Below are 21,708 nucleotides of genomic sequence, written 5' to 3'. Positions count from 1 at the left end.
GGGACATTTGAGCAGCCAGCCCAATGGCTTTTGTTTGCAGGGCTTAATGCTTATTTGAACTCTTCCTACTTCAGGCATGCTTTGAGCACAGCAGATCTGAATTGCAAGAGGCATCAGTTTATCCTTTTGCCATTTAATAATGGTTTCTGATTATTACTCATGACAATTGGGGTCTGCATCTGCGGTCAGGCTCCATAACACATGAAAACAGCCAAAGGTCCACGTAGCTTAGCCTCTTGTTTACCACAGTAATCAGTCAGATGCTGCCAAAAAGCCAAATGCAGCAGTAGCCCTTCCTTGATGCTTGCCCAAACCATCTGGTTGTGAGAGAGTCATCACCTCAGCATGGAGATGCCATGTAACTATCATGGTTAATAGCCATTGATAAGGTCTCATCTTGCAGCAGCATATTCCATAAGATAGAAACATACCATTGTTGTCTTTAAGGACTTTCCCCCTATCTGCATGCGGAGTAATACCTAATCCTCCCTCTCTGAAATTATGGCAGATATATACATGGGGTTTACATGTCTTCATATATGAAATGCAATCTTTGCTCTTGTCAGAGCCAGTGGCTAGCTACATCAGGCAACCCCAAGTGATGCTGGCAGCTAGGGGGGGAGTCATTCTGCAACAAGATTGTTCTCAAGAATTCTTTTCAATCTGAGCCTTTTCTTTGCCTTCAACAGGGAAGTTTAGTCGGCCTTGTGGATTATCCAGATGATGAGGAAGAAGATGAAGAGGAGGAAACATCCCCAAGGAAAAGACCTCGTCTTGGCTCTTAAGAATACCGAAACAAACTCTAATTGAGGGTGCTCAAATGCTGTGACTGAACTAAATAGTCTGACAGAAAGCTTTCTCCCTGGAAAATACACGAGAATGCAAGGAGTAGCAAAAGAAACTCGACTAGAAGGGTTTAGTTCTGAGAACACCAGGCTTCCAAAGAACCTAATCTCTTTCTAGTCAGTGAGTCTGCCATTCGGGCTGTTAAAAATTAAACTGAAATGGTGGGTTACTAATCAGCGCCTGGATGACAGGTTGCCAGCAAAAAGAACATCTCGGGCTCTGTGAGGGGATGGGACAAGTAACTTTTTTGATATTGCAGGGTTTCCCCAAGCTAGAAGAAAATTGTAAGGCTTCAGTTGCAAACCTAGTAACATGACTTTGTAATGGTGCTGTCCATTGTGGGTTTTTTTAAGCAGTTGCCTCTTTTAAACGATTCTCTTTCCATAAAAAAAAAAGAATTCAAAAGTTGGGGACCACTACTTGCACAGTCAGCCAAAACACAGAGGGTATCACCACCCTGCTATGTAGTGCATGTTGAGTGGCAAATTGATTTCTTCCCCCTCCCCCACCTCTAGTTTTTGGGAGGAAAAAAGAAGCTTGGTTCAAAATTGAAGATGACTACAAGAAGCTGTTCAGGAAGGCTGGTACCCAAGGCTCATCAGCTTACAGTAAAATATATAGAAAACATCAATAAGCCCTAGTGCTTGGAAGCAGCATCTGAGTCGCAACTACCAGTAGCATCTTACGGGAAGCCAGGTCAAATGGAGTCGCTCCCTGCTAGCTTCAGCATTTTTTCCCCTTGAGAAATCTGCATTTCACATTTGCAAGAGTAAAAGAGAGAGAGTACTGTGAAATGCCGGAAGTTTTGGGGGCATAGTCATTTTTAACCAAGAATGATTGGGAGGTGGAGTCAACGCGCAGCACCTTGAACCTGGGAGTGGGGGGATAGTACAAAGGCTGCTTCTTAACACATTCCATGTATTTAAGCAAATTTCCAAAAAAAAAAAAAAAAGTACATTAGGTAAATTGATTGAGGCAACCATTTTGAGACCTTTTTTATTTTGAGAGCAAGTGAACTGTAAATATTTTAATGTTAGTTTGGCCATATATGATCTGAGATCATGCAGAAGAAAGAATTCCCCAAACTACAAATTGCATTAAGAGTGATAATGAACTTATGAAACCAGCAGCAATTCACCATATAGATCACTCTTGCAATGTGTTAGGGTCCATTTCTCCTGGAACAGTTACTGACACAGTTTCCCTGTTTTGGAGATTTTGTAGTTAATTTTAATTCTAGCTATTGTTTGCAAAAGATGGGCTGACTGTGTAGATATGAAGTATAGTTTTTCCATGAAACAGAAGTTTATTTTGTATTGAAAAAGAAAACCACTGTACTTGTTTTACACCATTTGTATACATGTGGTGATATTAATGCTGAACTGTAAAATTCAGGAATTAAAATGTGACCCTGTAATTCCATAATTATTGGTTTTGTTTGGTTTGTTGTAAATGGTAAGTTAATTCAGATTTTGAAATGTGGCCATTTTAAAGGATTTTAATGAGATAGTTATTTGTACAAATTAATCATTATATGCCACCAAACCAAATCTAGTGGGGAAAAATGAATGTTCCCAGATTTGATTTGGTGTGTTGCAATGACTGACAGTTAATATGGCCCGAAGGACATATCTCTGCCATCTGGGGGCTCCAGGCAACTAAAAATAGGGGCTTCCTTCTCACTTCAGCTGAAGACTCCTTTGTTTGAAGGGAAGTGGGTGGCAAAACATTTGGGCTGGTTCAGCAGTGTTACTATGTAGGCTTGATATGCTCACTTTGTATTCCTGGCAAGTCTGTCTCTTCTTCTCCCCCTGCCCCCAAACCCGCTAACAATTTTCTTCTTAAGCTCTATATGATGTGGGGACATCTGGCCTGTCTCCAAGCTTTTATTGAAAAAGGACCCAACACATTTGGTCTCTCATCTTCCATCCATTTTCAAAGACTGTTGAGAGCTTTAAGAACACATGCAGGCCCTGCCCCATGAGTCACTTCTATAGCAACAATCAGTGTTTTTTAAATAGTTTAATGACATGGAAAGTTAGGAGCGTTCGAATATTGGCTGACAAATACTGTGCAAGATGAAGCTCCTCCCTTTCAAGTTACACAATCTGCCTCAGGTGCTTTCTTCCCCCCTTCCACCTCCCTTCCCGCTTGTTATGGTGGGTTTCTTTTTGCCACAGGACAGCCCACATTTCAAATGCCTGGGGCCCTTCAACTGATTTTTTTCAAAGAAAAAGATTACATCTGCCAACATGTCTCAGTTAAATACTATTTTAATAAAAAGTTACATGAAATGTGGATGAGCTGTGTTTCTTACTGTGTTGGAAATTTGTAGATGGTAGCCTTCTGGTGCCGGAAGCGCTGGGAGAGTGATTGTTCTGAATAAAGCACAAATAATATTGAATGGGTTCACTTAAAATATATGAAAATATATTAGCTTATTCTGTTTCTTCAGCCTGCTTCAAACATTACACAGCAAATTTACAATGTGCCTACTTCTGCCCTGTAATTTGCAAGGTTGCCAAACTTCTGTCTCACAAGGCAATCTTGTGAGAAGGAAGGAACACTTGGAGCTCTATACAGTTGATTTTAAACTTCATGTTGATTTTAAACTTGACACTTCTACATTCATCTGTATATAAAATCAAAACAAGTTTAAACATTTTAATGTCAGTCTTACCAATGTACTTTTGACAAAAGAACCGACAAATATTAAACCAAGCAAAGGAGTTACAGTGCTCACATTCAGCAATACGTATTGGAATCGTAAGAATCTAAACTGCTGGATGCTTAATACTTTGGAATGACCAAGCCTACCTTTTTTAAAAAAAGGAAAATAAATCATTACTTTTATCTAAGTCTATTTTTAAAAAAACAAGAAAAAAGTTAATGTTTAATATAGAAAATCAAATTAATGCATACAATGTTTGTGAGCAAAGAATTCAGTTCATGGTTAAATATACTAAACAGTCATTCTTGTCCCCAACTCCTAGAAGCCGCTTCTCTGAACTATCGCTTATTAATAACTTCTTCTTTAAGTTTTGCTGCAAGGATTCTTTTCTTTAACAGCCTTTGCTCCTCTTCTTCTGTCATTCCCTAAAAATAAAAATGTGAAATTTTAAACTGCAATATCCTTTGCTAAGTTACACAGTACTATGCATTTCTATATAGACATACTTCCAATTTAATGTAACTTTGTCTCGGTTAAAGTGTGCATAAGATTTTAGCCCATCAAGTATGGAAGAATAATTTTGTATAACACATTGTAGGTTCAGCAGTTTGTAAGGCAAACATGTTACAGAGCTCTTTTCAGTGTGACATTTAAGAGAGAGAAACCTGTTTCACACTGGTAAGGAACAGATGCAGCAAGTGTACTTGCTTTAACTGTGCAAATGCACTCCTGACCAACGCAGAGACCTGGACATCCATGCTGGGGGCTGAATCTAGGAGCACACCCAAACTGTGACCCTGTACCTTCTGAATAGCTATTCCCTGTTCTGCCTTTCTGACTGACCAAGAGCACGTCTCTCTTGCCTAAATTAAGTTTCAATGTGTTCACCTTCATCCAGCCTCTTACTGAGGACAGACATGGGCTTAGATCCTTGGATGTTGGTGGAAAGAAATGCCTGGGTGTCATCAGCATACTGTTGACACATAACCCCAGAACGCCCAACAACCTCTCCCAACGTTTTCAAGTAAATGTTAAACAGCATGTGGGACAGAAGAGAACCCTGAGGGACCCCCAAGGCACCAAACAGGAGTCCCCTTCAACCACATTCTGGATTCGGCTCTCCAAAAAGGAGCAAGAGTCCATGTAAAACAGTGTCTCGAGTCCCATTCCAGTAAGGCAGCTCAGACGGATGCCATAGTCAACGGTATCAAAAGCCGCTGAGAGGTCCAGCAGAACCAAGAGGGACACGTGCCATAAGTGGGATAGTACTGCCCTAGCTAATAGTTGTCATCAGGATTGCTGCAAGAATGTGAAGCAGTCTGAACGCATGAACGTTCTCTCACTTCCCACAGTTTACAATGCAGTCCTGAGCATGTCTACTCTAAAGTAAGTCTCACTAAGTTTGATAGGGCTTACTCTAAAGTAACTGCATAGAGGAGTGTAGCATAGTTAATGACACTTTTATAGGCAAATTAAAAGTTCATGCTATTACATGTGTGCATGTGTTGGGCTATTCACACACACAGGTGTGAATCAGCTCACTGACCTTAGAGTGTACACTCTGGATCTAGTGGCACATTAAATAGAAGCAAGTGGTCCAGCTCTTTTATCCTTTTCGTGCATCAACTCTGTACTATGCAAGTATTACTGTAAGGATGTTTAGCATGTCTGTTTACCATCGTTGCTTTCTTAGCTCCCATTTCAACTGTTAGGAATTGTGGAAACAGGCTTGTGGTTGCATATCCTTAACTAGATGAGGAACTAAGCACAGACCTACTTTGAATACTGAGCAGTTGTGCTACGATGCAGCCCTGCCCTCTGCCTACCCCACTACTGAACAGTGCTATTCAAAGCATCAGTTTGGAACTGCACATAGCCCTGCATTTCTCCAATGCAGACTGGCTGGTTAGAACATTCTCTCCTCTTTTACCTCTTTAGAAGGTAACAGCTCTTCTTTCTGCTCTGTACTTTGTGGTGGTGGTGGTGGCAGCGGCATATTAGTTTTTGACTCCTTCTTCAAAGCCATCAATGCATCTCGTTTCTGCTTTAGATAGTCTTCACGCTCCCTGAGCTCTTGTGCTCCAAGTTCTGATAGTTTCTGATAAGTAGAATTTAAAAGGCAGACTTATTGCATAGTTTCTGTAATGTATTTTTATCCAATTAGAGATTTGTGAATGAAAGAATGCAAGCTTTGTTTTTTAAAGAGTGTTAGATTAATTGTTAAAACATATATAGTCCCAACAAAATGGAAAAACAAAAGAGATGAAGGACAAGCATGTTTGTTTACAATGTACCGTATTTTTCACTCTATAAGACGCACTTTTTCCCTCCTAAAAAGTAAGGGGAAGTATGTGTGCGTCTTTTGGAGCGAATGCAGGCTGCGCAGCTATCCCAGAAGCCAGAACAGTGAGAGGGATTGCTGCGCAGCAATCCCTCTTGCTGTTCTGGCTTTTGGGATAGCCATGCAAAGCCTCTTCAGGGCAGGGGGAGCATTCCTCCTGCTGCCCTGAAGAGGCTTTGCGTTGCTTTCGCTGAAGCCAGAACAGCAAGAGGGATCGCTGCGCATCAATCCCTCCTGCTGTTCTGGCTTCTGGGATTCAGAGTATTTTTTTTTCTTGTTTTCCTCCTCCAAAAACTAGGTGCGTCTTATGGTCTGGTGCGTTTTATAGAGCGAAAAATATGGTATTTATTACAAGTAATAATTTGATGCTACCCCGCTTCAAAAAAAGGATTCCACCAGGGGCCTTGAACTTTAATTGCTGCTGTGTTTTGGTAGCCTTTAAGCAAGTAGAAAGGGAGGTCTGGAGCAGGCAGAAAGAGAACATCAAGCACTCTGGATTGATTTCGTCTAAGCTAGAGAAGAATTGCTGCAGGTGGAGCTGTGGGTTAAACCACAGGGCCTAGGCCTTGCCGATCAGAAGGTCAGCAGTTCAAATCCCTGTGACAGGCTGAGCTCCCGTTGCTCGGTCCCTGCTGCTGCCAACCTAGCAGTTCAAAAGCACAAAGTGCAAGTAGATAAATAGGTACCGCACCGGTGGGAAGGTAAACGGTGTTTCCGTGCGCTACTCTGGGGTTCACCAGAAGCAGCTAAGTCATGCTGGTCACATGACCCAGAAGCTGTACGCCAGCTCCCTCGGCCAATAAAGCGAGATGAGCGCCGCAACCCCAGAGTCATCCACAACTGGACCGAATGGTAAGGTATCCCTTTACCTTAGAGAAGAATTGAGGGAGCAGGTACCATTCGTTTTCTAATGTGGAAGACTGCTAAGAACTATGGTAGCATCACTAGTGACATGCAAGCCACAATATTTTTTGCAGTGAGTGTACACTTTCACCGGTTTTGCACATTATGCAGAGCAGACTAAGGCTTGCTACCAGGTGTACAGTCAATTGGGAGTCACAGTTGGTCCTTGCTGCCTGATAAGTGTACCTGATGAGTAAGCATGCTTGAACACACTTACACTTTACATGTGTAATGTACACCTAAAAAGAAAAAGTAGTACTTTCTTTTCTAAATTCTCCAAGGCATATAAAGGCTCACCTGGAAGGGATTTCATAATGAGCTTCTTTCAAATTAATACAAGAGGGAAAATGTATATACCAAAGTTGTTCCCTAATCTAGTCTGATACATTGGCAGACCTATCTTTAGTCAGAATATACTACTAAAGATAATATATGTGAAAGGAGCAAGGAGACTGCAGGATATATTACATTTTCAAGACCTTCTGCAAAGATGCCATAAACACAGGAATGCATGGCTGCTGGACTCAGATTTCCAGAAGTGACATTCTCTTTTAATAAAAAAGATATAAAACTGACATATGAACAACAGATGCCTTCTTAATTCAACTCAGCTGAACTGTTTAACTATGTCTGCCCTATCCTGCCACGTGACCAACAACAGACCACATCATCAACACTCTTCTTACTCTCTTAAAAAGAGAATGAACAATGAAATTTAAATTCAATCTCTGAGCACATTTATTCTAAATCTAGTTACAACTACATATTTTTTTCCTACAAACTTTAAGGTCAGTTTGTAGCATGTGCCCTTTAAAAAGTGTTGGGGGAGACAGTGTCTCATTAACATTTATGCTGACACATACCTTGTTGTGTATGGAATTGTGTTTCATAATAAATCAAATTTCCTTAGAATGTCTGAATACTGCTGAAGTGTGCTGAAAGTCAAATATCTGTATCTAAAAAACTAAAATCCTCCTCCTCCATAGAAGTCTATAGTTATCCATCCTACTCATTCCTTGTGATTGTGCTATTCATTTTTGCTTTGTACACAGAGTTCCTTTTCCTTCTCGTATTCTACTGACTTCCTGGTATCTGGCTTCTCCCATTAGCACATTTAAACTCCTGACAAAACTCAACATTTCATTCTGACATTCTAACTGATTTTGCATATTGATTCCATTCTCCTTAGCTTCTATCTTCCTAAGATTGTAACTCTGGAAAGATATTTTTCTTGTTTTCATTTTATATACGGCACCTAGTTCTTGTGATGTTCAGTAAATGATATTCCAATGGTTCAAGCCAGCATTTCTCAACAGGGTGCCCCCCAGATGATTTGAACTACAACTCCCATCATACCTGAACACTAGGCACCAAGGTGGGGAACCCTGGATCACACTTTCTAAATATTTATACACAACTATACCATACAAAAAGTAATCCAAAATGACATACTAGCTACTAAATAATATTAGTTATCTTAAATGAAGTGAGCATTCAGCTTACACGTCCTTCAGTCCCCACTTGCTTTGCTACACATTCAGAGCCATTCCCTATGGTTTTCTTCCGACTCTCTTCCTTCAGTTTGGCAGAGGGCAGTTCCCGGGTAGGTAAGTGTTTGTGTTTTGCCTCTCGACCTAAATTTACATTGAAAGGAACTAATCCATCATACATTCATCATACTAATACAAATCAAAGGTAATGGATCTTTGTACCTTGATGGATTTTAACCAAAGAGCAAGAATTTTAAAAACAATCCTTCATTTCCTAAAGGCTTCCCAAATACTAATATTTTATGGATTGTATTCCAACTAAGTCCACTACATTAAATGAGGCTACTCTAATTTAACCATTTCCATTAACTTCACTAGGTCTTCTGAGCAGAAAGAACACACAAAATAAACACTGTGAAGTGCTTTATCCATCAGAAACAAAATACCAGGTTTTATTCAGTGTTCACTGTGTTTTTCATCTCCTTCAGTTCTGAATGTTTGAGGTCTGTTCTCTGGTTTATCACATCAAGTGGGACTGAGCCTTAACAGGAAAGCAGGAGGAAGGTCTTCTGTTGAGACTTAGACATTTCCTGTCTGAGCTGCAGGGAGAGCTGCATGGCCTGCTTGAAGACCTCTTGGCATCCATGAAGCAATACCATTTACAGTAAGAGTAACTGTTTCTTCTCCCCATCCCAATTTCCTCTGGGTTTTGCTCATGCTTAGAGTCTGAACAATTGCTATACCAGGTTTCCAAAGAGCCTCTGCTTTCATTTTCCAAACATACAACACAAAGTTCAACTGAAGCATCAAAATTCTTCCCTCCCAGCATTCCCATTTAAATGTCAATTCCCATTTATTTATAATATTTTATGACCACCCAATCCAAAGTCCTGAGTGGTTCACACCAAGTTATGCTGTATATTTTTTCATCTCTGTATTTTAGATACCTGCAGATAATCATACCTGATGAATGTTTTGTAGTATGGTCAGCAGGCTCTTTAGTTCCTGCACTTTCACTCAGATGTCCTGGAGATTTGTGTGCACCATCAGATGATCTCTGTTTCTCATGTGACTATGTATTTAAGGGGGGGGAGAGAGATAATAGAACAGTATCAAGTAATGCACTCAAGACACTAAAAACAAGTACAGCCAAAGCCGCATATAGCTTTTCGCAGTCTTAGAGCTACTAAAACATGGTTTTTGACAAATGCTATTTATTTAACAAAATTATGCTCTCACAAATTAATTAGGCAAGTGAGCTTGATCTCAATTAAAACATGGGAAGTTGTGTGTGTTCTGCTATGGATATACTTTAACCCAACTTTAAAAACATCCTTATGATCTTCTCTACTCACATATGGGAAATTTAAGCTCCCCGCTTCAGTCTCCCCAATCACACATATCCAAAAGACCTCTAAGAGAGTGAGGAGTCTAGAAGCCACCACATAAGGCACTATTGCTGCTGTTAAGACAAAATAACTGCCGCTTCCTCTGTGCTTAAGAACTGATTTTGGGGAGGGGGCGCTCATATTCATGCATAGGTATTGCTGGCATATAAGCACCAGGAACATGCTAAAAAACATGAATGGAGAAAACAGTAACACTCTATTAGTTGCTGTTGCAACCTCTAAAGCGCATTCAAAGTGAGGCACATACAAGACAGGCATTAATTCTATTCCAGATAAACACCCTTGAATGAGACACTAACTTTCCCAACCAATAGGACAAGGCTGTTCTCATGGCTCTTAATAGACATCCTGACAAATTGATCTCAGAATGCTGCGTGTCTTCCATATGGAATCTCTCTCCCCGCCCAGATGTTGTCTACCTTCATTAGGGCCTGTAGATGATTAGTTAATATTTTCTTCCACTGCAGCACCATCTATCACCTACTTTGTGATTCATTAAAAATAGTCTTTACTTCAGAATATTTTCTCACACCATCATCAGTCAGCTTCCTGAACGATTTGCTCGGTAGCGTGATAAAGGGACACTCATCATATCCATGTCATCAAGTTCACAAAAGAAAAAAGGGAAAGGAAATGAGAGTTGCAAAGAAAGCATATGTAACAGGGATATGCTGGTAATTTTATTAAGCCACCAAAGCCTGATGAGAAGCACATGTATTTGATGGAAGGCTGGATTTATAGAGCTGTAATTAAATAATAACATTACTACATTCACAGAGTAGATTAATTCAATTGAACTTCAGCATACCTCATTAGTTCTTTTCCTTTCTTGCTCCAGATCATATTCTTCCTTTGACTTTCTGCAAAACAGAATGAGGGAACACACAGTTCAACAGTTCAGTTATTTATCTGCTCACTCACAATGCAACAACAACGAGCAGCCTCTCCTGACAGTCAAAATGTGCCCAATTTTGGGGATCCCTCCTTTTCCCCTCAACCACTTGGGCCCCAGCCCATGAAATTCAGGAGGTTCTCCCAACTCTCAGAATAGGCACTTGGGAGGCACAATTTGTTAGAGAAACAAAACAAAAAGGGTCTTTTTACCTGAGTACCTCCCTTAATATTTTCATTTCCTCTTCTTCAATTTCAGTATATGCATCAGACCCATCCGTCAAACAATCAGGTAGCACACCTGTTTAAAAAAGAAACAAAGAAAGAGGAGTCAAGGAGGATGACATTCAGTTTTCCACAGATGAAGTACAAGCTGTTATCTGATTGTCAAAATGTGCACAGAAACTTGAACTTTTAGAAGTGATCATTTTTAGGTGATTTTCACCGGAATTATCTCCATATGTGTAAAATAAAAAAGACATTTGTTACAGAAACCTTGGAAGATTATTAAAGAGAGAGATTGGAAACTCAAGCATCTGTAGCAACATCTTGAACTCTGTTTGAATCCCATATAACAAACCTAACAGACAATTTTACAGTTGGATTAAAAGAAATATGAAACAGATCACAGAAAAAGGCATTTTAATTAATAGATATTGCTTCATACAAATTCAGTCAAGTAAGAGAACTATCCATCATTTAAGTCCTTCCCTGCCCCTCTTTTTCAAATGACTGAAAGCCCAGCTCCTTCAAGAATGGAGGAGAAAGGGAATTATGTACAGTAGATGCTTTTCAACTATCCCAAGCTGTCCTGTGGGATAACCAAGGTACAAATAACTTGGAAAAAGCAGAGTATGTAATTCAGCTCCCCTCTCATTTTGGGCTGCTCATTTGAGCATTGACTGCAGCAACAGGAATGAGGAGAACAAGAAAAACCCAGAAAGAGCTCACCTTCTGCCCAGTCTAGCCTATCTTCTTCCTCTGTTTATCTTCCTGCCTTCACACTTTCCCTTCTCTGCTCCTCATTGCCTTTTCAAAATATTTTTTCTTTCCGCCCTCTTAGCCTTCAGTATTTTGCCCCTTTAATGCTATTCTTTCAACTCCCTCGCTGTTGTGTCTCATGCCGCTTTTGACCACTTGCCCATGCCTCATTGAGCCCGCTGAAGCCCCCTGCCTCAGAAAAACCTGAAGCCACCCCTGGTCTCAGCAAATGAAGAGATGAAATGGGAAGACAAGTTTCTCATTGGCCGCTACTCACCATTTCTTTCCTGAATTATTCTTATGGCTTGCAGTTGCATTTCAATATTTTTCTGGACCATCATCTCTTTAAACAACCTGAAATCTTCAGCTGCCAATACTGGCTGCAAGATGGCCTGCGTGAGAAAAGATGTTTTATAATAATTTTTTAATAATAATAATAATAATAATAATAATTTATTTATACTCTGCTCATTTGTTAAAATCTTACAGTGCAAACAAATTTGCAATGTGATCAATTTTTTTAAACAGGCTCAAGTCCCACATTACTGCAATGGTCTAAATTTAGGGAGGAAAGTTCTGAAAAAGTTATTGTACCACCACCTACACGGCTTTATAGCTTTCCTCCTATACCACCTTAAAGGTAAAGGGACCCCTGACCATTAGGTCCAGTCGTGACCGACTCTGGGGTTGCGGCGCTCATCTTGCTTTATTGGCCGAGGAAGCCAGCGTACAGCTTCCAGGTCATGTGGCCAGCATGACTAAGCAGCTTCTGGCGAACCAGAGCAGCACATGGAAACGCCGTTTACCTTCCCGCCGGAGCGGTACCTATTTATCTACTTGCACTTTGATGTGCTTTCGAACTGCTAGGTTGGCAGGAGCAGGGACTGAACAACAAGAGCTCACCCCGTCGCAGGGATTTGAACCGCCGACCTTCTGATCAGCAAGTCCTGGGCTCAGTGGTTTAACCCACAGTGCCCCCTGTGTCCCTTACGTAGGAGTAAACCCCACAGAATCGATGAAAGTTACTTCTGATAAGATATTAAAACAGGACTGCATTGTCCTTTACCCAAGTAGTCCTACAAATCAAGACTATATATTACTGGAATACGGGAAATCATCTAGTCTCTCTCATGGGAAGGTATGCAAATACCTGTTCCCAGGAGGTTACAATAACGAACATTTATATCAGAACTAGGGAATCTCTGGCCCTCCAGGCCTCTCTATTCAGCCTCCCTCCAACTGGCAGCCTGTGGCACAGCCATAGCTTGCTCTTACTGCATCAATACTTGCTGTATGTGCTCATATGTGCCTGCAGAAACACTTAAATGTTTGCAACTGTCCTGGATAGTAAGAAGTATTTTTAATTAGTATAGTGTTTAATTGTGCTGCATGTTAATATCAATATAATGTGCAACACTGAGTAATGAGCGCATCCTGAGTCAGCAGGTAGTGCAACTACAAAACCAGAAACTGGCAATAACACGCCAGCACCCCTTGCACCTGATCCTATGGGCTTTTTCACCACTGCCATGGAACCAAACCACAGGTAACTTGCTAAGACACCTTCATCATTAGTATTCCACTAGTTCACTTTTTTCTCAGCTTCTGGATGGAAGTTGAGTGACAAGGGCTGCAGTATTAAACATATCGTTAAACATGAGTTCCGTTACCTTCAATGCTCATTCTTTTTAGCCCGTTGACTTTTAATTTGTGAGGTTTTATATATGCAAAGCATGCATTCTGTTAAACTGAAACATCACTGTGTGTGTTTGACACAGGAGGGTTTTCTTAAAAAAAACAAATGAAAATATATACAAAGGGAATACAATCACCTATCTCCAGGATTGTTTTTTAACTTTGCTAAAAGAAAATTTACCTGTGAGGTACGAGTCTTGGCAAGAGGAGACATACAAGCTTCCTGGAATTTGTCTTCATTGATTCCAACTTCTTTAAGGTAACTGTCTAACAGCTTTTCAACCTGCAAAAAATGGATGGCGGAAAAGATTATTCCACAATTCTCTATAGCCTTGAACCTTACCCCCTTCCTTTAAACTGGGATATAAATATTTATTTATTTATTTATTTATTTATTTATTTGTAATAAATAATGTAAGTCATTGTCATTGTACATAAGTTAGTTTACTTGGTTTGCTGCTGCCAAGTTTCCCTATTTCTCTTAATTTATATAGCAGCATATATGTGCATGATGTTTTACAAAATACAGGAGTACATTCCTGGAATTTGAGATTTGCAATCAATAAAGGGAAAACAACACTGGAACAGGAGAGAAAGGAAAGTGGAAGGAATTAGGGAAATAATATGTGATGATTTCAGTTGTTCTTGCTAAGGCTTAGCTACAATACAGAATAGGAACTATGGGGGTTGTGCCCAAAGGTTTAATGAAAAAGTGGGTTTTGAGGAGGAATCTGAATGAAGAAATATGGAAATGCAGAGGTGCTCTAGGGGGGCAGTTCAAGGCCTAAGGATCAATAATGCAGAAATAATGGAGGCCTTTGGAGAATACCCAGACAGTTAAGGAGTGGTGGTGCTGTATAAGCCATCATAGGCAGTATGTATTGGGTTGTAAGTGGAGAGAAGGAGGACAAGGCCAAAAAAGTACTCAGGTGGATAGTTATCACTGTGCATTACTAAGACACTATGGATGCTTCCAGATGAGGACTTAATATCACAAACAGGCTGTTCATATCATGGTTTATGTCTGCGTGATTGGCTTACTAGTTTTCCCACATTCCATTTCTTCAGTTACAGACATTAGTTGCTCTCAGCCATTTGCCACCCACTAGTGAGCCTGGCAGAATGTTCTCTTGTGCTGTCTTTTTCTTGTTGCTCCCCTCTGTCACTCCTGTCCAGCCCTCCACTACTTTTTTCTGTTTAGGTACATATGCAAGTACAACTGCTGCTAATATTCTTGCTGTGATGGGAACACAACAAATATAAATAATTCTAAGTGGTCTGAAACAGCAGGACTTGGATGTGCCAGGTTATGCCACAATTCAAGACAAAGTACAACAGGAGCTCACTCCTAACATCTTATTTTCAGGCTCAATCACAGGAGCAATGAGCCATAGTTTTATTCTTTAGAAAGAAAAGAATGGCTATAGAAATGATTGACTGAATGGGATGAAAGCAGGAAAAAAGATGCAGCCAATTGCTTTTGATTGCAGTCATACAACCACAGCAATATCAAGTTCTGGCTATAAAGGCTCAGCACAAAATAAAAGGATACAGTTTCTTCAATCTAGAGCATCTGCAACAAACTAGGGCAATGATAACTAAGCACAATGCAAAGACTCAAAGCTGGCAGAACAGTAGCTCTTTTACATTAAACCATTACTCAGCTAATTTTCAAAAAATGTAATACTCATAGGAATATATAAGTTGCCAGAAGTGGTGCACAAACCATTCCTGTTTCAATAGCACATTTTTCTTACAAAGTGAAAATGAAACAACCACTACTCACCAGAGCTTTATATTCCTGATGAATCTCAGTGTAAGACAGCTTGCTTTCTTCTTCTTCATCAAAAACTAAGGAGACAAGTTTTACTTTTTAAAAAATGTGAATTCTCAAAAAAAAAAAAAAAGTTTCCAAAATAATCTGCAACTAGAAACCTTTTCAAATGACATTCCTAGTATAGTGAAATTTATCTAAATAAAAAGGTAAGACCACCCATAACATTAGATGGCCAATCCAACAGGCAATTGTGTCTCACTTCCAGATTTTTTCCATCCTCCATGACACACACACCCCTCTGCTTTCTTCTCTTCTACTGGCATATAACACCTCTGTCCACTCAGCCCCTCACGTACTTTTTTTGCCTTAGTCTTACTTACACCTACGAGTGGTATGTATTAACCACAAGATTCCCTTTGGGCCCAAGTTCAGCATTTCTAAACACATTCCAACTCAGTCCAAGGTGCTTCATGGGCTGCCAATTCAGCTCAGGGTCCACCTAAGCCTTCCACATCCCCCACCTTTCCATTTGCAACTGGGAATTTTTTTTAAGGCCATAACCCCCCCCCAACAGACCTGGATGGAACTTGCAGGCATTCTCACCCCCTCCACAGTGAGGAAAGCCTGCCAAAACCAAAGAGTTTTGTGCTGAACACCTTTGAAAGTTTGATATCTGTAACTTTTTTCTATTGCTGTGGAACTGAAATGTGTGGGCAAGGTTGCTCAAATCTGAGGGCACAAATCAGATTTCCCATGAATAGCTGCAGTGGTTTTCCTGCAAGGGCAGCCAGCACAGTTTTAATCTAAGTAACAAAAGGAAATGCGTAATCTCCCCTGGTGTTTTGTGTCCAGATGTTCTGCAAACTGAGAGTAAGAAACATTTGAGCTAGGTTTCTTTAAAATTAATTTTCAGGTGGGAAGAACTAGAAGAGATTTGATTTCCAAGTACCATTATTCCTTCTGATTACAAGTGTGACCTGTCAGTCAAAGCAGAGCTTTCCCTCTTCCCACTCTGATATTTGATCTCCCTCTTCCAACCCACCCTGGCATTATGGCAAGCTTAGAGACATTACTGTCACTTTCAGCAAATGCTTGTCTACAACATTTTTTGAATGTCTGGATTGCTTATGCATCACACAGCATTCCAGGGCACCCCACTTTAAATGATGCTACCTTGTACAGATCCTACTTTGTTTCTGACAAGCCAAAAATCCCTCCACAGTAACAACTTTGCCTTGGGATTCAGTTGAATATGGACACCCCCTACTCCTAACCCCTCTACTTCCAGCAAATCCTATCTATTCTGAGCATCCTTAACAATGAAATCCATAAGTCTACCCTTCTTTTCAGCAATCCAGGTAGGATCTTGATGCACAATTTGGAAAATCCCAAATCATAAATTTCACTCAAAATTTACACAAACAAACTAGAACACTGTTTCAAGCAGCAGGCCTAGGCAACAATATACTTCAGTTTAACAACACCTGGTGTAAGATATCTGTCTGTATGGACAATAGAGTAATACAGTAATAATATAATCGTCTACAAAAAAAATCCAGAAGTGCTCTGATGAAAATTCAGCTAATTTCTCTGACACTCAGAATAAGCAAATCATTCCAAAAACAAAGTGGTTGTTAACGGAGGCCTAACAAAGTTTCAGTTTCATCTTGCCTGCAGGAAAGACATACAGTCATACCTTGGAAGTCGAACGGAATCCATTCTGGAAGTCCATTTGACTTCCAAAACGTTCAAAAACCAAATCGTGGCATCTGATTGGCTGCAGGAAACTCCTGCAGCCAATCAGAAGCCGTGGAAGCCCCATTGGACATTCGGGTTCCAAAAGAACATTCGCAAACCGGGAGCCAAAACATCCAAGTTCCAGGGCATTTGGGATCCAAGGTACAATTGTACTTCAAATGGAATAACTAAGAAGTATTTTGAGGCAGTTCAAAATGTTTCCAGCTAACAAAAAAAAACCCAAAAGAAGTAAATGCTTCCTTCTGTTCCCCACTGATCTTTAGTGAGCCATCTGCTAAACAGTTAATAATAATAATAATAATAATTTTTATTTATACCCCGCCCTCCCCAGCCAAGACCGGGCTCAGAGCGGCTTACAAGCAATAATAAAAACAAGTTAAATGATTACAACTTAAAAACAAAATTAAAAATACAACATTAAAATATTGAAACATTAAAATATTAAAATGTAGCCTCATCGCAGGAGGAGATGGAAAAGAAAAAAAGAAAGAGAGGGAGGGAATCAAATTGGCTCCAAGCCAAAGGCCAGGCGGAACAACTCTGTCTTACAGGCCCTGCGGAAAGAAATCAGATCCTGCAGGGCCCTGGTCTCATGAGGCAGAGCGTTCCACCAGACCGCAGCCAGAGTTGAAAAGGCCCTGGCTCTGGTTGAAGCCAATCTAACTTCCTTAGGGCCCGGGACCACTAGGGTGTTGCTATTTATGGACCTTGAGGCTCTCCGTGGGGCATACCGGGAGAGGCGGTCCCGTAGGTACGAGGGTCCTAGACCATGAAGGGCTTTAAAAGTCAAAAGCAGCACCTTAAATCTAATCCTGTACTCCACCGGGAGCCAGTGCAGCTTGAAAAGCACTGGGTGAATATGCTCCCATAGCAGAGACCCCGTGAGGAGCCTCGCTGCAGCATTCTGCACCCGCTGGAGTTTCTGGGACAGCTTCAAGGGCAGCCCCGCGTAGAGCGAATTACAGTAGTCAAGCCTGGAGGTGACCGTCGCATGGATCACTGTGGCCAGTTGTGAGGTTATAGAGCTCCCCTTTCCCCCTAAGAATCCAACAACAAAAATAAGATGACTAACTAGCAATTTTTTTAAACTACTACAATATATTTGCTTTAATATATGCTTTAAAGCATATTGTTGTTGCACTTGCAAACCTCATTCATTTCAGAAGGGTGTCCACTAACTGCATGCTATATATTTGGAATCAGCTGCTCCCTATTGAACTTAGACAAGGCTGAAAACTTACTTTAAGAGGGCTTTCTCTGAAGTTTGATGCGGCTATTTTACACTGTATACACAAATTGTATATTTTGATGTATTTAAGATCTGCTTTTAAATTGCTATGTATATTTTTACTGCTAATATATTATGTTTTCTGGCATACACAGCTTCAGAAACATTTCTTGGGAAGCTATTTAAACATTATAAAATAACTAAATTATCTATCAAATTGCATCTCATTGTATGTAGGTGAGTGACCCCAATACAGACTCAAGCTTAAACAATGTAGCTGCAGTATTTTTTTAATGGGGAGATCTTTCTGAAACTAAGAGCCAGCAACTCACAGTTTAACAAGTAAAGAATGAACAATCTTAAAAGCCTTTATTTTACAAAATAAATCAGCCCAATCCTGCTGTAGCCACGCATGCTTAAAAATGCCATGGACAGCTTCAGAACATGAATGGAAATGCCTACTCTACTGAAAGCAAGAAATGGCAGACATACATGCACATTCCAAACTCATGTTCTGTTAATACCCATACTCCTTGACTCCTTGATCCAGCAAAGCAATAAACACATGGACAACCTATTTGCATATGCAGATGTCTTAAACTGGATTTGTCCAAGTCTGTTTAAATTTGCTCTCCAAACAAAATACTTCAGGAAACTTTTAAAGGGCTGCATAAACACTTCTTTTAAATAAAAATAATAAAATCCTGGATTCCAAACATTCCCTTTCTTGCCCACTTCACAAAATTCACATCCTCTAGTCTAGCTAGTATCTGCCTCCAGCTTTTCTAGGAATGTTCCAACCAGAACAGAGCCAACAACAGTAAGCTATCTCCCACCAAAAGAATTAGGAGTCATAAAAAGTATCTGCCTCAGCAAAATGCAATAGTGACTCAGTGCAAAAGCTATTAAAAACTGTAAGGTACATGGATAGAGAAGCTCAAAATGAAAAGGTTCTGGGAGATTTGACAGTTCTGTAATTCTGATGTCATATAACCACCTTCATAGCAACTTCACTGAATTCTGTGTAATTCTCTACTTAAGGGATTTTAGGACATACACCAGAAATCTACAAAATAACCAATATGTGCACAATCCAGTCCAAAATAAAGGCGCCCCCCTTTTTTTACACCCCAACAGAAACGTTACTCGGGGTTTTTTGTTCCAACGGGTTTGACACTTGCACTTAATTTTGCTTTTGGAGGGGGTACAACCGCAAGCGTGCTACAACGATGGGAATTTTATTTTTACGTCTCAGCATATAGCCAATGGCCATCCCAATGAAGTATGAGCACGAATCACAAACTACAAAGCGAAAGATTGTTACCTGCATCAGGCCAGGACAAAAATCTACAATGTCCAGAATTTAAAACAAAACAAATTCCTTCCAGTAGCACCTTAAAGACCAACTAAGTCAGTTCTTGGTATGAGCTTTCGTGTGCATGCACACCGTGTATCTGAAGAAGTGTGCATGCACACGAAAGCTCATACCAAGAACTGACTTAGTTGGTCTTTAAGGTGCTACTGGAAGGAATTTGTTTTGTTTTGACTATGGCAGACCAACACGGCTACCTATCTGTAACCAGAATTTAAAAGAAACATCCCTCTTCTGGTCAGCATCCCTAGAGGGTTTTGCACTTGCACTACCCGGAAAAGGATGTCACTTTGACGCGCTTTGGAGGGATTTCGTTTCTAAGCGCCCTTGCGAACTGAATCAGCCCCAAAGAAATAATAATAATAACGACGATCATTCCCGCAGCCTCCCCTGGTCCCTTAAGTGCCACTGGGCCTCTTTACATACATTTCTGAGGGGACGGGGGGGGGACACACAAAAACAGGTTTTTTTAAAAAACCGGGGAGGGCGAAGACTGCAGGGAGATTCCCCTCAGGGGAGTGGGGGAGAAAGGTTGTGAGGGAAGGATACGCTTATTCTTATTTCCTTATATCCCGCCTTTCCTCCCATAAATTAATGGGAGGTGGCTCTCTACCCGCCCGCCCTCAGAGCCGCCCTCTCCCCCCCGCCCCCGGTCGCTTCTCACCCTCGCATTTGTGCTCCACGAACTCCAGGATGGGGGTGGACCAGGCGGGGCTGCGGAGGAAGCCGGCGATGCTGTCTACCACCCACTCCACCTCCGCCTCCGCCTCCCCCTCGGCCGCCATCTCATCTCCCCTCCCCTCTCTCCCTCACAGGCTCCCTCACGAACCGCGGGTGCGCGCCCGCCCGCCCGCCCGCGCGCGCGGCCTTCGATAAGGCGGGCGGGAAAAGAAGGCGAAGGGGAAAAAGGCGGGCGGGCGGGCGGGAGGGAGAAAGAAAGAACCGCAAGGGCCTCCCTCACGCAAGGCGGCGGTTGGGCGCGCGGAGGGGGGGGGCGCGTTCGGTTCCCGTCACTATGGCAACCGCCGTCACGGAACGAGCAGCGGGGAAGGAAGCGCGAGCGCACGTATTGTTACGCACGCGCGCGGCCGCGCTACCCTGCCCTCCTAAGGAGCGATCCAGTCACGCGCTCTCGCGCTCGCTCGCTTTCTCCGGCCGCGTCGCGACGCGAAGGCGCATGCGCGTCGCGTTCGGAGTGGGGCTTCGCGTCCCCGTTATGTGTAAATCGAAAAACGTCAGTGTCCAACCGCCCGCTGCGGGGCGCGCGAGGTTCGCGAGCTCGCGGCAAACATTGGGGAGGGGGGGAAGCCTGCCCCTATTGCTTCGTGTATATATGTGTGTTGCTGATATATAAAGGAAATTAGGAAATAAAGCCCCCTAAGCGGTACCTTCCCATCCTCGCAATGACTTTACGCGGCAAATATTGATTTATGGAACCAGCGCACACAAAAACCACACCCCTCAAATTATGGGAATACATACAGTACATCAGTCAGGGCATGGACGAATTGGGGAAACCAGTCAGTCAGTCAGTTTTATTGCACATAGCCAAAGGCTGCCGCAATGTACACAGAATCATTCAGCAATTAAAAGAGAATATGCCTGATTAATACAAAAAACTAAACACATTTAAATTATCAAGACGTTACCTAAGCTAAACAGAGCTATAAAAATACCTTCATATACAGGTTAAGGCATTAAACAATTTATAGGCTAAAATCATCACATGGCCACTAATATATTAAAAGATAATGTTAATTGATACACTGTGCAATTACCCGTATTTTTCGCTCTATAACACGCACCCGACCATAACACGCACGTAGTTTTTAGAGGAGGAAAATCCGTAGGCATGCCACCCGTAGGCATTCCCTCCATAACATGCACAGACATTTCCCCTTACTTTCTAGGAGGAAAAAAGTGAGTGTTATGGTGCAAAAAAATACGGTATATTCAGAATTTGGTGATAAAGATAGAATATAGCTTGATGTAGACAGGGTCAAATAAATTCATCTCCTTTACAGTTGGTGGCTATCTTGGCTATATAATTTGCTCTAATTTTCTTAGCAGCAGTTGCAAAGAGTGCTACACATACTTATCTTTGTGAGGAGATATAAAATCATGTCAGAGGGGTTCTGGCCAGGGGACCTTGTCATTATAGGTGCTAAAAATCATTCTCTTGCTTCACTATATAAGGGGCAGCACAAGATATAATGCATAAGGTGCTCTACTTCAGGACATCCCCTAAAAAAAAAAAAACCACACAAAAACCACACCCCTCAAATTATGGGAATACAGTACATCAGTCAGGGCATGGACGAATTAGGGAAATCTGGCTTCTGCCGA

The 21,708-nt window shown here is 41.3% G+C and overlaps 2 protein-coding genes across 4 annotated transcripts in view; one reads left to right on the top strand and one right to left on the bottom strand.

Moving 5' to 3' along the window:
• Positions 1 to 2,271, top strand: part of PPP4R3B (protein phosphatase 4 regulatory subunit 3B) — a 31,527-nt gene extending 29,256 nt beyond the window's left edge. For both annotated transcript variants that reach the window (XM_081854634.1, XM_081854635.1), the window contains exon 16: positions 690 to 2,271. In XM_081854634.1, coding sequence (XP_081710760.1) covers positions 690 to 785 — 96 coding nt within the window. In that variant the 3' untranslated portion in view covers positions 786 to 2,271. The remainder of the gene's footprint in view (positions 1 to 689) is intronic.
• Positions 2,272 to 3,101: 830 nt separating this feature from the next.
• On the bottom strand, positions 3,102 to 20,321 carry CFAP36 (cilia and flagella associated protein 36). 2 transcript variants are annotated; one of them, XR_014154564.1, is made up of 11 exons: positions 20,027 to 20,321; positions 15,014 to 15,078; positions 13,409 to 13,510; positions 11,810 to 11,924; positions 10,765 to 10,852; positions 10,469 to 10,520; positions 9,215 to 9,323; positions 8,265 to 8,395; positions 5,448 to 5,615; positions 3,769 to 3,942; positions 3,102 to 3,224 (listed from the first exon to the last, which is right to left on the bottom strand). XR_014154564.1 is itself a non-coding variant. In XM_081854959.1 (10 exons), exons 1-10 carry the CDS (start codon positions 20,145 to 20,147, stop codon positions 3,856 to 3,858), a joined length of 1,038 nt encoding a protein of 345 aa, XP_081711085.1. In that variant the 5' UTR covers positions 20,148 to 20,321; the 3' UTR covers positions 3,102 to 3,855. The 2 variants fall into 2 exon arrangements, 1 of the variants encoding a protein (XP_081711085.1); XM_081854959.1 differs by having other exon boundaries at positions 3,102 to 3,942.
• Positions 20,322 to 21,708: the final 1,387 nt, after the last annotated feature.

This window comes from Podarcis erhardii (genome assembly GCF_964252035.2).
Source record: "Podarcis erhardii genome assembly, chromosome: 3".
Lineage (NCBI taxonomy): Eukaryota > Metazoa > Chordata > Lepidosauria > Squamata > Lacertidae > Podarcis > Podarcis erhardii.
The sequence above is the reverse complement of the archived record's forward strand: the minus strand, read 5'-3'. Positions and strand labels throughout refer to the sequence as shown.

Coding starts and splice junctions, on each gene's coding strand:
- CFAP36 (XM_081854959.1), bottom strand. CDS start 20,147: ATGGCGGCCGAGGGGGAGGCGGAGGCGGAGGTGGAGTGGGTGGTAGAC. Junction 15,079..20,026: donor CGTGGAGCACAAATGCGAGG/GTGAGAAGCGAC, acceptor TTGTCTCCTTAG/TTTTTGATGAAGAAGAAGAA. Junction 10,853..11,809: donor AATAATTCAGGAAAGAAATG/GTGAGTAGCGGC, acceptor TTTTTTAAACAG/GTGTGCTACCTGATTGTTTG.